This window comes from Mauremys mutica, chromosome 20, assembly GCF_020497125.1.
Source record: "Mauremys mutica isolate MM-2020 ecotype Southern chromosome 20, ASM2049712v1, whole genome shotgun sequence".
NCBI lineage: Eukaryota > Metazoa > Chordata > Testudines > Geoemydidae > Mauremys > Mauremys mutica.
Genome location: NC_059091.1, coordinates 23,038,502 through 23,053,245, shown reverse-complemented (window position 1 = coordinate 23,053,245; position 14,744 = coordinate 23,038,502). Strand labels below are relative to the sequence as shown.

The 14,744-nt window shown below is 54.7% G+C and overlaps 1 protein-coding gene and 1 non-coding gene across 3 annotated transcripts in view; both read right to left on the bottom strand.

Moving 5' to 3' along the window:
* Positions 1-14,744, bottom strand: part of TNPO2 (transportin 2) — a 29,808-nt gene that overhangs the window by 11,170 nt on the left and 3,894 nt on the right. For both annotated transcript variants that reach the window (XM_044994650.1, XM_044994649.1), the window contains exons 4-16: positions 14,226-14,375; positions 13,179-13,285; positions 11,150-11,283; positions 9,778-9,859; positions 8,994-9,116; positions 7,808-7,926; positions 6,308-6,368; positions 3,790-3,958; positions 3,363-3,515; positions 2,479-2,704; positions 1,520-1,691; positions 784-870; positions 438-545 (exon numbers count right to left, since the gene is read on the bottom strand). In XM_044994650.1, the coding sequence (XP_044850585.1) occupies positions 438-545; positions 784-870; positions 1,520-1,691; positions 2,479-2,704; positions 3,363-3,515; positions 3,790-3,958; positions 6,308-6,368; positions 7,808-7,926; positions 8,994-9,116; positions 9,778-9,859; positions 11,150-11,283; positions 13,179-13,285; positions 14,226-14,375 (1,691 nt within the window). The remainder of the gene's footprint in view (positions 1-437; positions 546-783; positions 871-1,519; positions 1,692-2,478; positions 2,705-3,362; positions 3,516-3,789; positions 3,959-6,307; positions 6,369-7,807; positions 7,927-8,993; positions 9,117-9,777; positions 9,860-11,149; positions 11,284-13,178; positions 13,286-14,225; positions 14,376-14,744) is intronic.
* Positions 4,966-5,033, bottom strand: LOC123354125. The gene has a single exon (XR_006574623.1). It is a non-coding gene; the product is annotated as a small nucleolar RNA SNORD41 (small nucleolar RNA).

Sequence of the window (14,744 nt, the reverse complement as noted above, 5' to 3'; positions counted from 1 at the left end):
AGCACGTCGCTGCCCCTCCCGGGTCCCATCTGTAAATCGGGGAGAAAGATGCGTCCTTTGTCTCGTCTATTTCAATCCCAGGCGCTTTGGGACAGGCACGGCTCTTAGTGGGTGTCCCAACGGCTCCCGACAACGGGGCGCCGCCTGCACTCAATAATATATGGAGATATACTTATCTCCTAGAACTGGAAGGGACCCCGAAAGGTCATTGAGTCCAGCCCACTGCCTTCACTAGCAGGACCAAGTACGGATTTTTTGCCCCAGATCCTTAAGTGGCCCCCTCAAGGATTGAACTCACAACCCTGGGTTCAGCAGGCCAATGCTCAAACCACTGAGCTATCCCTCCCCGATGCTCGATGCTCCCAGGCACTAGTGGAAGATGAAGGACAATGGCCCAAGCTCCCCGTCTCACCTGCCGCGAGGAGTCCAGCACTTACCATGGCCTGCGCGAGCGTTTTCTGCACCAGCGTCACGCAGCGCTGGTAGACGGGTTCACAGTACGGAAGGAAGCCACTCTGGAGAGCGGTTGCTACAGACGACAAGCACTGGAGAGAGACACATGACATCTCAGCGAAGACGTTCAGAGGGGTCCGGCAGACCCAAGCCCTCCTTTTATCCCGATCTCACACAGGTCTGTATCCTTCCGATCCCACCTCTCCCCCTCCCCTGGCTAAGCCACCACACAACAACTCAGGCATCAGCTGCTGCTGAAGATGGGAGACCATGATACACAACCCTATCTCCCAGCATGCTCTCTCCCGCCCGTTTCTCACAGTCACTCACTTCTAACAGAGGGAAGAGATCCTTGTCCTCATCCTTCAGTTCATTCCACTTCTGGATCAGAGGGGGCATCAGCTTCTGGATATACTCCTACAGGAGGGAGGCAGGAAAACAGACCAGTGTTATCACGGGTGGGGGTTACACTACGGTCTAGCATGGATACTTTTATATATACCCTCCCCACCCCCGCATCACCATCCGATCCGAGTACATCGCACTCTGTAGGGCTGTGCTCATCCGCATTTTATAGTTGGGGAACTGAGGCACGGAGAGGCTAAGTGCCCACGGTCTCATGGGAAGTCTGTGGCGGAGTTAGGAATGGAACCCAGGTCCCCACGCCCCAGGCTAGCATGCTAACCACTGCACCATCCCTCTCCAGCACTCTCAAAACCAAAAAACAGTCCCCACACTGCTTCAGGATTCAAATGTTCTTCCTTCATCATTGTTCCTGGGTGCGGAGCTGCGTGGAGAAGGCACCAAGGGAACCTGGTAACGCAGCCGCAGCGGCTGCTGACAAGAAAGCGCTGCACTGCGCAGCTACTGGTACTCACTCCACCCACGCCAACTGCTAGCCCCTCGGCAGCAGCAAGTGTGTAAGGGCAAGGAATGGAGGGGTCAGCAGACACCAGGGAAAGCGGCCATGGTGCTGTATTACCGCCCCGCTGTGCGGGGGAAGGAGGCTGCAGCGGTGCGGTAGCACCGGCGCCCTGGCAGTCAGTCGGCTGGAGGCGGCACATACCGGCTGGTTTAGGTGGTGTCCCACGGAATCGGCGAGGGTGCCAATTGCATCGTACAGGATCAGCAGGTTCTTGTGCTGGTATTTCCCAAAGGCAAAGACCAGGGTGTCCAGGATGAAGCTGAGGTAGGGGACCAGCTCCGTGCAAGCCTCCTCCTCCAGGGTTGCAAAGGCGCTGGGAATGGGGGGAGTGGAGAAAACAACAAGCAGCAGCATTAGCCCAAACGAAGAGAACCTGACGGGACCCAGGAAGCAGCACGAAGCCAGCGGCAGACTCAGCAGAGGGCAGCCAGGCAAGTCCAATTCAGAAAGCAGACGAAACCCACTTTGTTTTCCCTCTTGTAATAAAACCACCCACGAAGCAGCTCATTCGGGCCACCATGAGCTGGCTCCCCACAACCCACGATACCCACCCCAACCGCTGGCTTTGACCAGAAGCACCGGGCCGTCTCCCCACCCCATGGTAATTCTCCGGATCAGATGAAAACGACAGTCAGTCACGGTTAAGATCAAACTTCAAGTTCCTCATCACGTCCAGAGAAAAGCATCGCGGGAGATGGGGAAGATCCAGCTCGAGCAGCGACCATGTCTCAAGCCAGGCCTCACATCCAGGCAGACCGTGGATGTTGGGGAGGATGGTTCGATGAGAGATGGTTCCTGCTCTCCTCAGTTCACCTGCTGTAGCGGCGACACAGGCACCAGTGGCTGGTACTGGGAAGCTGACGCTAGCTGACTACAGATGCTGGTTAAGAACAGTGCCTTGCGCGGCCACTGGCAAACCTTTGCCGATATCCCAGGGGCCCCATAAGGGTGCGTGATTCAGGATTAAAGAAGCTGGGGACTGCAGCTGCGGAAGCGGAAATCTGATCACAGGACTGTCCTTAGCATGGGAAAACCTCTCGGCACTGGTCTGCAACTGCTTCGGTTCCCACACCCCAACACCGCCCCATACCCCCAGGTACCTGCAGGCTGCCTCCTGCACCCTCTTGTTGCTGTCGAGGATGCGTTTGAGCAGCTCCGTCATCAGCGGCTTGAGGTGCATGTCGGGGGGCTGGCTCACCACCCAGTGGGCGTAGCGGCTGAGGGTCCAGCAGGCGATGGAGCGCACCAGGGCCTTCTTGTCCGAGAGGCACTGGATGAGGTGCGGGATGAGCTCGGGGAGGTAGGGCACCATGCCCTGCATGCAGCCTGAGAGAGGGGGTACAAGGGAGGCCCCTCTAGTCTCTATTGGACTGTTCAGCCACGGCTCCCTCTAGTGATGCTCCTAGGTACTGCTGGGCCTAGCCCCGCAGTCAGAGCGAGGACACTCACTACCCCTGATCCCCATCTCATAGGGGTCTCTGGGAGGATCAGCGGCTGGGACACAACCCTCTTAGCCTTTTTCTTCTTAAAATAAGCCAATCATGTGCCACAAGTTCCTCAGTCCCAAAGCACCTGAGGCAGGTGGCAGGAAATACCAGCGCCAGTGGACCTGGGCACAGGCCAGGGTTCAGTTACAAGCCCCAGAAACCTCTGGAACTCATTGCCACAGGATGCCACTGAAGCCAAGAACCTAGCAAGAGTCAAAGAGGGGTTGGATGTTTCTATGGATAACAAGGATAGCCAGAGCAGTCACTAACAAAGCACTGGAAGGACATAATGCCGCACGCTTTGTGGTTTAAGCTCATGTGATAATTAGGGGTCACGAGACCTCCATTGGGGGGAATTACCCCACATCTGCTCCTGCAGGGCTCTTATGCCCCCACCCTGTACAGCACTGCACACTAGATCGGTTATGTGGCCTCCCCACCACCAAGCATCGATGCAGATGTGATCCATCGCCGCAGCTCCCACGCACGGCACTTGCCTTCAGCGATGGCCCCCAGGACTAGAATCCCAGACTCTTTGATGACCCACTCGGGGTGGAAGAGCAGCCCCTTGAGCAGCGGGAGGAGGTGCGGGAGGAGCTCGTCTCGGAACACGTTGGCCAGGACATCCAGGGCCGCGGCTGAACACTTCCCTGTGGGGAGGGAGATATGGTCGTTATTTATATTATGGCACAGGCAAGAGGCCCCGACCCCAACTCGGGGCCCTGCTGTGCCAGGTGCTGCACACACAATCCAGACTGTCCCCAGCAGGCAGCACTTAGGACACCTGGCTTTTCCAGGCAGGGTGAGGATGCTGCCAGACTATGACCGATGTCTTGCTACGGTGTCACCCGACCATCCCCTAAAGTTACATCGACAACGCTCTGCCCAAACCAGACCTGGCGAGCCCGGCCCCTCCCGACCTACTCAGGTTCCAGTCCGACAGCGTGTCGTCATCATCGTCCTCATCCTCCCCGTCCTCGTCATCCTGCGTCCGGTCTTCCTCGTGCTGCAGGGTGACGGTGCGCGACTTGTGGAAGCGGGGCTTGATGTCCTGCTCACTGTCCGGGATGGCCTCGTCCTCTTCCACATCACCCTGGGGCGACAGAGAGCGGTTCGGATTTGGCACACAGCCATAAGATAGTTCTCAGCGTGGGGCGCTCCAGAGAGCAGCTGCTAGCGACCCTCCGCCCTTCCCCTTAAACAAGAACCACAATCGGACTCCAACAGGCGTCTGGGAGTCTAGCTACACCGCAGCTGGAGCTGTAATTTCCAGCCCGGAGAGACGTACCTGTGCTACCTCTGATCAGGCTAGAGCACTTCAAATAGCAGCACAGTCGCAGCGGTTCAGGCTAAGCACCCCGAGCATGATTCCGTCAGACCCCGGTTGCATACTCAGCCAGCAAGCCCACCGTGACTACACGTGTGTCTTTAGCGTGCCAGTTTGATCGGAGCAAGCGCGGGTGCATCTCCCCGAGCTGGAAATGCCGTGTCCCGCTGCAGTATAACCGTACCCAAAGATACACAGCCTGGGAATTCACATATACCCCCACCGCACGGCTTGCGCCGCGATGTTCCTTAAGTGCTGTGGGGAAATTTTGGGAATGACTCAGGTGCTCACCTGCCTTTGAAATTCACCCCCGTGGCTTCGCAGCACGCTGCTCAGGCCCTCATGCCACACGCATCTGCTCTGCGTATTGAGCTTCTGTCAACCCTCTCTCTCTAGAGGGAAGGCGTTGGCACCCAACCAAGAAAGCACCCTCTGCCCCGCTGTTGAGACGCGGAAGGTTCAGCCACCGTCAGGACAATCCCCAGCACGTCTCATTGGTAGCTCTCAAAGCATTGCGGTATCATTATCCCATTTTACAAGGGGGAAAACTGAGGCACAGAGAAGGGAGGGACTTGCCCCAGGTCACCTAGCGCACCAGTGGTGGAACTGGGAATTGACTCCAGCTCTCCCGAGTCCCAGTTCCCTGTGTCAAGTCTCTGGGTTCTCGCAGGCACAGTTTTGCAGAGATCTCGCAGCAGTACGGGATGCCTGGCCCCTGCTAAGGCCATGCCTGTACCTAACATGCTCCTGTTTTAGATCCCGGTCCCGCCTCCTTGGATCAGACAGTATGAATACAACCACCATCATTGTCATCAGGTTGGAAATTATGCATCACTTCCAGGAGGTCATGAACCGGTACCTCTCCCTCACCTGAACCTATGACCTACAATATTGCTAGAGGCCCTCTTCCTTACTAGGTGTATTACGGTAGCACCCCAGGAGCAAGGCCTCGTTTTGAAGACACAGTGCCTGCCCCAGACAGCTTTCACACGAAACAGAAAGCACTATTCCCACTGCACAGATGGGGAAACTGAGGCGTACAGAGATTAAGTGACATGCCCAAGGTCACACCGGGGAGTCTGTGGCAGAGCCGAGACTAGAACCCGGGTCCCAGTGCAGCAGCTTTCACACGAAACAGAAAGCACTATTCCCACTGCACAGATGGGGAAACTGAGGCATAGAAAGATTAAGTGACATGCCCAAGGTCACAACGGGGAGTCTGTGGCAGAGCTGAGACCAGAACCCGGGTCCCAGTGCAGCACCTTACCTGCCAGCCCATCTTCCCTCTAGGAAGGATCCCATGGAACAGGGAGCTTCACTGCCAGCAATTCACAGACGGCTGCAAGGCTCCCCTTTCAATAAGCGTGTGTACCCTCTACCCAGGGTACAGCAAGCCACGCTTCACTCCTAACACCCACCTCACCATGCCTCAGAAGCTGGATCTCAGTCTGGCCCGCTCCTGACCATGCCACAAGAGGGGGCTAAGTAGTGCCAGTGGGGCGGGGAGGTGTGTGACTTGAGGTGACAGTCAGTCTCAGGAGGGGATTGAGACCTGGGAACTAGCTTTACTCAGGCTACCCAACGGCCACAGTGTCCAGTAACAAAGACTCAGGTACTAATATTATATATTACGGTAGCACCTAAGAGCCCCACTCATGGACCAGGATCCTATTGTGTTGGGTGGTGTGCAAACAGACCAAGGAGACAGTCCCTGCCCCACAGAGCTCTCAACCCAAGCTGAGTAATGCTGAACGCTTTGCTACACTGCAAACACAAATGCCCCAATAAATCAATACGGCTGGTAGGCAGCTCATTAAAACAGAGAGCGATTCTCTTTTGATTTGCAAACAATGTTCTAGGTAACTTGGAGGCAGATACAGCTCCCTGCCCTTTGAAGGGATGATTTGAGAAGAGAATTTCACACACGGCAGGTTTCAGGTTATCGTATTTAGCAAGCATTAGTCCCATTTTACAGCCAGGAAGGACTAAGGCAAAGAGAAAGGAAGGAACATGGCCGAGGCCACAGGAGGAATCAGTGTCAGAGCTGGGATAGGAACACAGGCATCCTGGCTGTCCCAAGTGCACCCCCACCCGTTTGCATCGACAGACACGTACCTTTAGCAATATGATATCGATTTCAGAGTATTTCATTCCATTCACCAAGATCGGAATCAATCTGTCAAGAGGAGGGGGAATAAGGGTGGATTCAAAAATCAAGGTCTGAGTAGAGGGAGGCAGAAATCAGAGTGGGGAAGGTGCCTATAACCAGCCAGTGCTAGAGAACAAAGGGGACAACCAAGCGAGTTGTTTTGTCTTCTAAATGCCTCCAATTGTTCGACCGCTTGCAACGAGCCAAGAGCTACAGGCTGAATCTGCTTGTGCAGAGGCCTCCGAGCCAACAGCTGGACAGACTCTTCCATTGACCTACCACGGTTTACTCCAGGGGTTACGACTCCATAGCTGTCTCTCTCAAGAGCGTGGGTTTTTCACACCCGAGAGACGTAGCCGTGCCAACGTAGGTTTCCAGCACAGATCAGCCCTGAGCAATAACCAGGGTCCAACCCCCTGTGCAGGCTTATCCAATACTTGGAGCTATGCAGTCCGCTCTCAGTGGCTTCTGCCCATTTTACAGACCAGCAAACAGAAGCGGCTAGCCCTTGCTGAAAATCAGTGGTGGAGCGGAAAAGAACCCAGGAGTCCTGACTCCCAGCCCCCACCACACTAACCACTCAACCGCATTCCCTCCCCAGAGCTAGAGACTGAATCCAGGAGTCCTGACTCCAGGCTCCCAATGCACTAGCCCATAAATCATCTTCAATTATTTTAGTTAAAAAAAACCCAAACCCTCTTCGCACTAAACGTTCCTTCTTTTAAAATAGAAGGAAGTGAATTTTATGGTGTCTGCACATTGCATGGAACCCAGGCGTCCTGACTTCCAGTCCCCTGCTCTAAACCTCTAGGTCACCCCCCGAGTTGGGAATAGAACCCAGGAGTCCTGACTCCCAGCCCTGTGCTCGGTCCATCGCCCCTAACCGGGGAGCCTTAGCAAGGCTGCTGATCAGTGTAAGCCCAGGGTGTGGGTGAAGGCACAGATCAGGCACTGAAGCAGCACCAGGGCACTCAGTCCTTGAGTGGATTAATTACCAGCTCTCAACGCCCCCCCAAGTAAAAAGACCCTACTAACCTCGTAAGGCTGAAGCAATAAACCAACGAGACACACGCAAGCCCAGCTAAGACCCAGACGAGCCATGGTCAGCTTGACAGCCGGTTCTACTTCCGGTCTGGCGAGCTCACGCGCCCACCGCTTACTAGTAAGAGCGGCAGCAAAGCTGAACTGGCAGCAGGAAGGAATGCGGGCCTGGCCTTAATCTGACCACCTGTATCACAGCTCAGAGCACCTCACCCAGCCATCCCCGTACTTAGCCCAATCTCCAGCCCCTCCATCAGCAGGGGAGCAAACACCCTCAAAAGCAGCAGTATTCGCCTGTCCTTCCCTAGTGTGCCTCCAGGGTCGCTTAGCCCAGCTCTCTGAACCAGTCGCCCCTTACTGGCTGCAGCGGCAGCCCCACCAGGCTTCCCGACGCTTCCGGCTTGTACAGAAGCAAGGCTACTCACTGCACCAGATGCGAGGACAGCACCTCTTTGCAGATGGGCTGCTCGGCCAGCGTCAGCCAGAACTCGCAGGCTTCCAAGGCCACATTCTCGTCGTTGTCCTGGGTCCTCTGCAGCATGTACTGGGGAGAAGAGCAGCGCTGGTAAAACGCCAGCTTCAGGACAGGCCTGTGGTGCAGCAGCTACGGGCTCAGCTCCCCCTGCCCGCGCTTTGTTTCGCCCGCCGTGCAAGGAGAACCTCATGCTCTTGGCTCCAATAACCCAACCAGCCCGAAGATGGAGCTTGATACGTTTCGGAACGTTATTTGCCATGACCACCCGGGGGTGGCCTGCGGTAGCAGGAGACTGTAGTCAATGACCCAGGAGGTCCCCAACAGTCCTACGTGCTGAAATGCCAGGAGGTGGACCAACCTGGCCGATCCCAACCTATGCAGGACTCAGCATGTTTCACCCTGAGTCGCCATGAAACCTGATGCTCGGGGGCACAATCTATGGGGCATTAACCAACACCCCAAAGCTCTGTAATCAAGCCAGCATCACATCTCCGGGTAGAGGCAGTCACCCGCGTCCTGACCGAATGCCAACTGGGGGGAACTGCCTTTAAAACACAGGTGTGAAATTGGATGGTGTTGACCCTCAGCAAACCGACAGCCTAATGCAGCGGCTCTCAAACTGTTTTACTGGTGACCCCTTTCACATCGCAAAACTCTGAGTGCGACCCCCCCCCCTATAAATTAAACACACCTTTTAAAAAATATATTCAACACCATCATAAATGCTGGAGGCAAAGCGGGGTTTGGGGTGGAGGCTGACAGCTCGCGACCCCCTGAGGGGTCCCGACCCCCAGTGTGAGGTACCCTGGCCTAATGCATCAAGCACGAGAGCAGGAAGAGGGCGTGATCCCTACCTCAGAGGTTCTCCCGGGGAAGCCCGGCTTCCTGGACTCATCTGGGCACAAGAGCAAACCCAGGTCGCTCACACCGACCTGAGAATCTGGTTACCATGTGAGCCAGTTTACTAGCAGGTCTGTGGCTCCTTCTCTCCACCCATGCTTGGGCCAGTGTTTACATGAACACTCCCCACCCCACCCCCAACCCTGGAGGCCGTTAATTGCCAATTTGACCCACAGCGTCCCCAGAAAGCCCATTCCGCCACAGAAGAGCCTGCGGGATCCCGCTCTGGGGCTCACCTGAATGATACTGTGCATGTGAGGGATCAGCCGATCGATCCGGACCTCTAGCAGCATCACCAGCGCTCGGCAGACGTTCTTCCGAACCTCAGGGTCTTCGTCCACCGCCAGAGCGAACAAGTGCTAGGGGGAAAGAGGGAGCTGAGACTCATCGACACCCTGCACAGAGGCAGACCTGTAGTACACGACGCTACAGACGTATTCGGGACTGCGCAGCACAGGCCAGAAGTCCGGGACAGGGGGTTTAAAATGGACGCACGAGTCCGAGGCTAACACAGGAGGGAGACACGAGGTGGTGTTTGTACAAAGGAGCCAGACAGAGCTTGTGAATATTTGTCTTGTGGTCGCCCCTGTCATGGAGCAGGGCTCCATGGTTCTAGGCACGGATACAATAATGGTCCCTACCCCCCACATGGCAGACAGTGCGGCTCAGGGGATAGAACCGGGGTCTCTTGCCTCCTAATCCTGGGTGCTAGTCCTGGCTCTGCTAGGTGAATTACGCAAGTCACTTCACTGCCATGACTCAGTTTCCTCAACTGTAAAATCTCCTTCATAAAGTGCTTTGAGCTCTACAGCTGGGTGTTATCACCACACTTCAGAGCAGCTGGCGTTCTCTGGGATTGCAGGCTGCGGTGCACTCAGGGAGGCCTGCATATCGCTGCCTTATGGGAGCGCTGAGCACACCAGCAGCATTAGGGTGGGCATGTCTCTTTAAGACCACCCAGGCACAGTGCCGCACATGGGTCTGGCCTGGCAGCAAAAGTGGGTTGAAATGGCTCCTCACCTCGATGAAGGTGTCGATGTTATCCATCAGTGCCTGAGCTCGGTCCATGATGAACTGATTCACACAGGCGATGGCGTGGGACCTGATCAAGGGAGGGGAAAAAGATAGTGGGTCACTGAGGTATCCCAGGTGGTCACCCCACCACCCTTGTGAAACAGACATTGGGAGGCAGTGTGGCCCCAGCGGATAGACCTGGGTTCTATTCCCGGCTCTGCTGGCTGGGTGACATTGGGCAAGTCACTTTTCTTGGTGCCTCAGTTTCTTCACCTGTAAAATGGGGATAATGGGCCCAACCTCCTTTGAAAAGTATTTTGAGATCTAAGATGAAAAGTGTTACATGAAAGCTAGGGACTGTTACTGGGGGAGGTGTATGTCACTGCTCAAACAGCAGCCTCTGTCTAGTCATTTCAGGGCTTGACCTTCGATCTTCCCATGGTGGGGACATCAGTGGGACCAGTACACAGCTCAGATCTCAAGAGCTCTCAGCTGTTCGGTGGGCTGCATGCAGGCCCAGCTCAGCCCTTCAGCCCGTGCTGATGATGGAACCCAGTGGCGTAGTTCAGCAGGATGGGGTTCTCTTGGGAGAGCCTGTAGAAACCAGGGTGCCCCATCTAGACATGGGGGGGGGTGGGTTTGCCCTGGGGTTCCTGGGACAAGTTCTCCTCCTCCACTGTGGTGCAGAGAGGAAGCTGGTTCTTTCACCCCAGGAGGGACAGCATGGAGATTGAGAGGAAGGATGTGGAGTGGTTAGGGCACTACTTAGAATTTGAAGATGCAGGTTCAATCCCTTGCTCTGCCACCTACTCCCTGTGTGACCTTGGGCAAGTCACTTAGCCCTGCCCTGCCTCACGGGGGGGGTGTGTGTGATAAGGATTAATATATAAAAGATGGTGAATGCTCAGATATTGTCGTGATGGGGGCCAGACAAGTAAGATAAATCATACAGAAGAGGTGCTACTTAAATCTCATTCGGAGCAAAACGCAGCATAACCCTGTGTAGCAGAATTGTTGTTCTAACTGGCAACTTGTGCAGAGTTTTCACTGCTCCTTCTGGGTCAGTTGTCGAACACTGTTCAGCTTTCTGATAAGCATGAGGCCGTGCATTCTGCTCATCAAGAGATGGGAGGGGTGGGGGGAGGGAAGAGAGAGATCCTCCACTTGGAAGCTCATTGGCATCCTGCCAGCGATCATGGTCTGGCTCTGGTACCAGCCCAGAGACAAAGCAGAAAGCGAATGCACTCAGGAAGGGGAAGCGGGATGTTACGAAGGGGCGGGCTCCTTCGAGGTTTCATACTCGCACGCCCAACCTGTACCCCAGCACTACAGCGAAGGGTGCAGCGCTCCCCGCACCGCCAGGCAAGCTAATACGCACCTGATCTTGGGGCTGCAGTGCTTGAAGAACTGAAGGAACTTGGGAATCATGATGTTCAGCGGTCGATTCAGAGCATCGCTGTCCAGGAGTTCGGAAGAATCCTCACAGATCTTCTGCAAGGCACCGAAGGCCCCCTAAACACAACAGACTCGTCAGCTCACTCACAGAGAGATCTGGCTAAGGTCCCACAGGGAGTCTGTGGAGGAGCTGAGATTAGCACCCAGATCTTCAGAGTCCCAGACCAGCGCCCCACCTCAAGGCACAATGCTGGCAGCTGACCACAGAGCGAAAGGGAAGACTGACGTTTGTATGGTGCTCGGGAGAGCAATGCAAAAATAGCTTTGTACGGACACACGCAGGTGAAATCTAAACTCAACCCATGAGTGTTTACAAAGAAGGGCTGGAAAATGTTGCCTGGCTGCTTGTGTACTGCTGTGAGCACTCCCACACCCAAGCACAGTGGTTACCACTGAAGTTATGGTGATGACCATAGCTATGTAGAAGGCAACGCTATGACCACCACCAAACTCGAGGAAGGCAGTGTGGTCTAGAGGGTACATCACTGGACCACCTGCTGCGTGACCTTGGGCTTCCCACTCTGTGCCTCAGTTTCCCCCACTCACCCTCTCTCATCTATTTAGATTGTAAACTCTTAGGGGGAGTGATGATCCCTGTTCCAAACAACTTCAGCTGGAAACAAATTGGGATTTCACTGTAACCCGACAGTAACTGGACCCAAGGGCGTTCCGCTGCAGGATGTGGGAAAGTACTTACAAGGAGCTGCCAAGATTTAGCCTTATCTGCATCTCTGCTTTGCACAGAACCCAAGCTCTGCCCCACCCCACTGGAGAGTTTCGCAGCTAAACCAAGGCGCTGCTGTCCCCACATCTTCAGTCTCTGCCTAAACAACAGTAGCACTGATGGCGTCGTCTCGACCCCTCTCCCGATCGCTTCGGGAAGGTATTCGTTTCAAAGGCCAGACAAGGCAATTCAAGTGCTATTAAGCAAGGACAGCCTAAGCCCTTGTCTATGCGGGGAAACGGAGTGGAACAGCCGCAGCAGTATAGCGAACATGAGTGCTGGGAGGAGTTCTGTCCACTTCCTGTTCTCTTCATTCCCCCCTCCCCCCCTCAAAATCCTGACTCCAAGATGGAAGGGTCAGGATTGCCTGGGGGGGTGAGGGGGTGTGTGTGCAATTTTCCCTGGCCCCTCTTTGAGAGGGCGTCCAAACTAAGTGGCATTGCAACCTGGTGCCAAGACCCCCTGTGACTGGTCACAGCGCCACTCACTCAAGTTTGACCCAGCCGTCCTCCATTATGACCGAGGGGAAGCTGAGCCAAACCCGGAGTGGGGCGCTGGGTCCATCCCCCTGCGCAGGAGCCGCCACTAAGGGGTGAGTTTGCTCTTCAGCCTCCCCACCCCAAGTGGCTTTTTCTGGAAGAGTGGGGGGCCCCCCCCGCTTTCAGATTTTGCCCCAGGCCCTGAAAAACGCCCATGCAGCCCTGTGAAGGACAGTACTTTACCCTACCCCAGTGTTTTCCATCTGAGGAATTCCAAGTGCGCTCCCCTCACAGAACCTTGTCTGCCAGTGATGTTAGTGAAACATGAGATGCTGGGGGGGGCGGCTCTGTCGGAAGTGGGGATCACATTGGGGACCACTAGATCTAAAAGCACGAACATCTACTGTCTGAGCTAGAAGACCCACATTTGTCAGCTCAAAAGCTATACAGACCCATGAACTATGTACTCTGGTTCAATCCGACAGCTAGAGAACCATGCTCCACAAGTGTGGGTTACATTAGGAAAGCAGACCCATTTTACAGACAGGAAACTGAGGCACGATACCATAAGACAGGACATGGACATTTATCCCTACGGGAACCAGACTGAGATTTGACAACTCAGTTTGTTTCAGGGCCACCCAGCTGGGCTGGATTTGAGCAGGTGACAGAGTTCGCCTTCTGTATGCCCAACCGAGAGAGACCCTGATGACATCCCGCCGCCTCCTCTCCCCCGACACCCGTCTTACCTCACACGTGTTGTAGTCTTCGGAGTTCAGCAAGTTGCATAGCTGCGGCAGGAGCTCTGGCCACATCTGAAGCTCCCCCTTGGACGCTATGGTGGTAATGAGAATCCCTGCCAGTTGGAAACACAACCTCGTGGTAAAACCAAGTGTTCCACTCAGTCAGTCTCTCAAAGTCATTTACACACACCCAGGGGAGAGGGGAGGTGTCATTTCCCACCCCAAACAGCTATTGTCACGATCCCCTCCCCAACGTCTGCCAATCCCCTAGACCCACACTACAGCCAGACCCTTGAATCTGTCCGCTTCCCCTTTGGCAGTAAGACGGGGAGGTCAGTTTTCTCCAGGAACCACACGTTCCAGAAGCAGCGATGCTCCCAGAACTGCCCAGCAAGGATCAGGACCGGAGGTTTTCTACACAAGATGATTTCTGAGCATTAGGTAAGCACACCCTTCTCATTACAGACACATTCTTGCGCCGCATCGGTTCTGCGCACCTTTGACCCACGCCCAGTCCTTTTACTGACTTCGACCTGACCGACAATTAAAGTTTTACCCACATAACTAGGTCAGTAAAAGGCGTGATTATTTTAGCAACAGATATGCTGGTAGAAGCCCTACTACAGTGTAACGGCATTTACATGCTGCTTTAGTTATGCCAGCATAGTTAAGCCTGAGATCACACTTAAGGGTAGACAAGGCTAGAGTGTTTTATTCCTACTGGCCCTGCAGGAGGCGCTACAGCTACAGGAGAACAAGCAGGGTTCAATCCCACCTCCTGCCTCAGCCAAGTTCCCATCACCGATTCTTCAGTGCCGGCGAAGCAGGAAGAGCTCAGGACCAGTGATTAGAAAAATCCTCTCCTGATAAGGAGACGACACAACATGGGCCATCGCTGATTTTCCATGCCAGCGAGCACAGCCTCGCTTTAAGGGGATCATTACAATACTCTCTCCCTCTCCCCTACATGCAAATGTACTTACATGGCATAAGCTACTTGACATTGGACTAATATCCCACAGTGCAACCCTGTCTCTTCCCCACCGCTCTTACCGATAGTGGCTCGGATAAGAGAGGAAGCGTCGCCGATGTTGTTGAGACATTCCTGTTTAATGAACTCCGCCACGGGCTGGGGGAAGCTCTGGTAGTGCGCCTTCACATTGTTCTTCAGGATCAGCCCGCTGAGCGAGCGAGTCGGTTCATCTGGTTAGAGAGAATTTTTGGAAGGAGAGGTGGGGGGGGAGAGAAAAGAGAACAAAAATAAAAAAAATTCATCAACAGCTGTCGCTGCTCACCCCAGAGGTGGCTGCATGTCTGTGAGTGATTGGGGGAGACGAGATTTCTATACACATCTAGTCGGTAAAGCGCTCTGACAGGCTGTAGGGGTATCAAGCATGTGGGTTTGCTTCCCAGGTACATGTGCCTATAATCTCAATGCACGCACAGGTTTAGGATGCAGCTATCTGCCTTTTGTTGTTATAGTCACACTATACCTTCATCTCCAACCACAATGGCTTGCCATTCCTCTTCGAACACGACCCCCCTTCGCGATGCGCTCCAAGGCTTCGCATT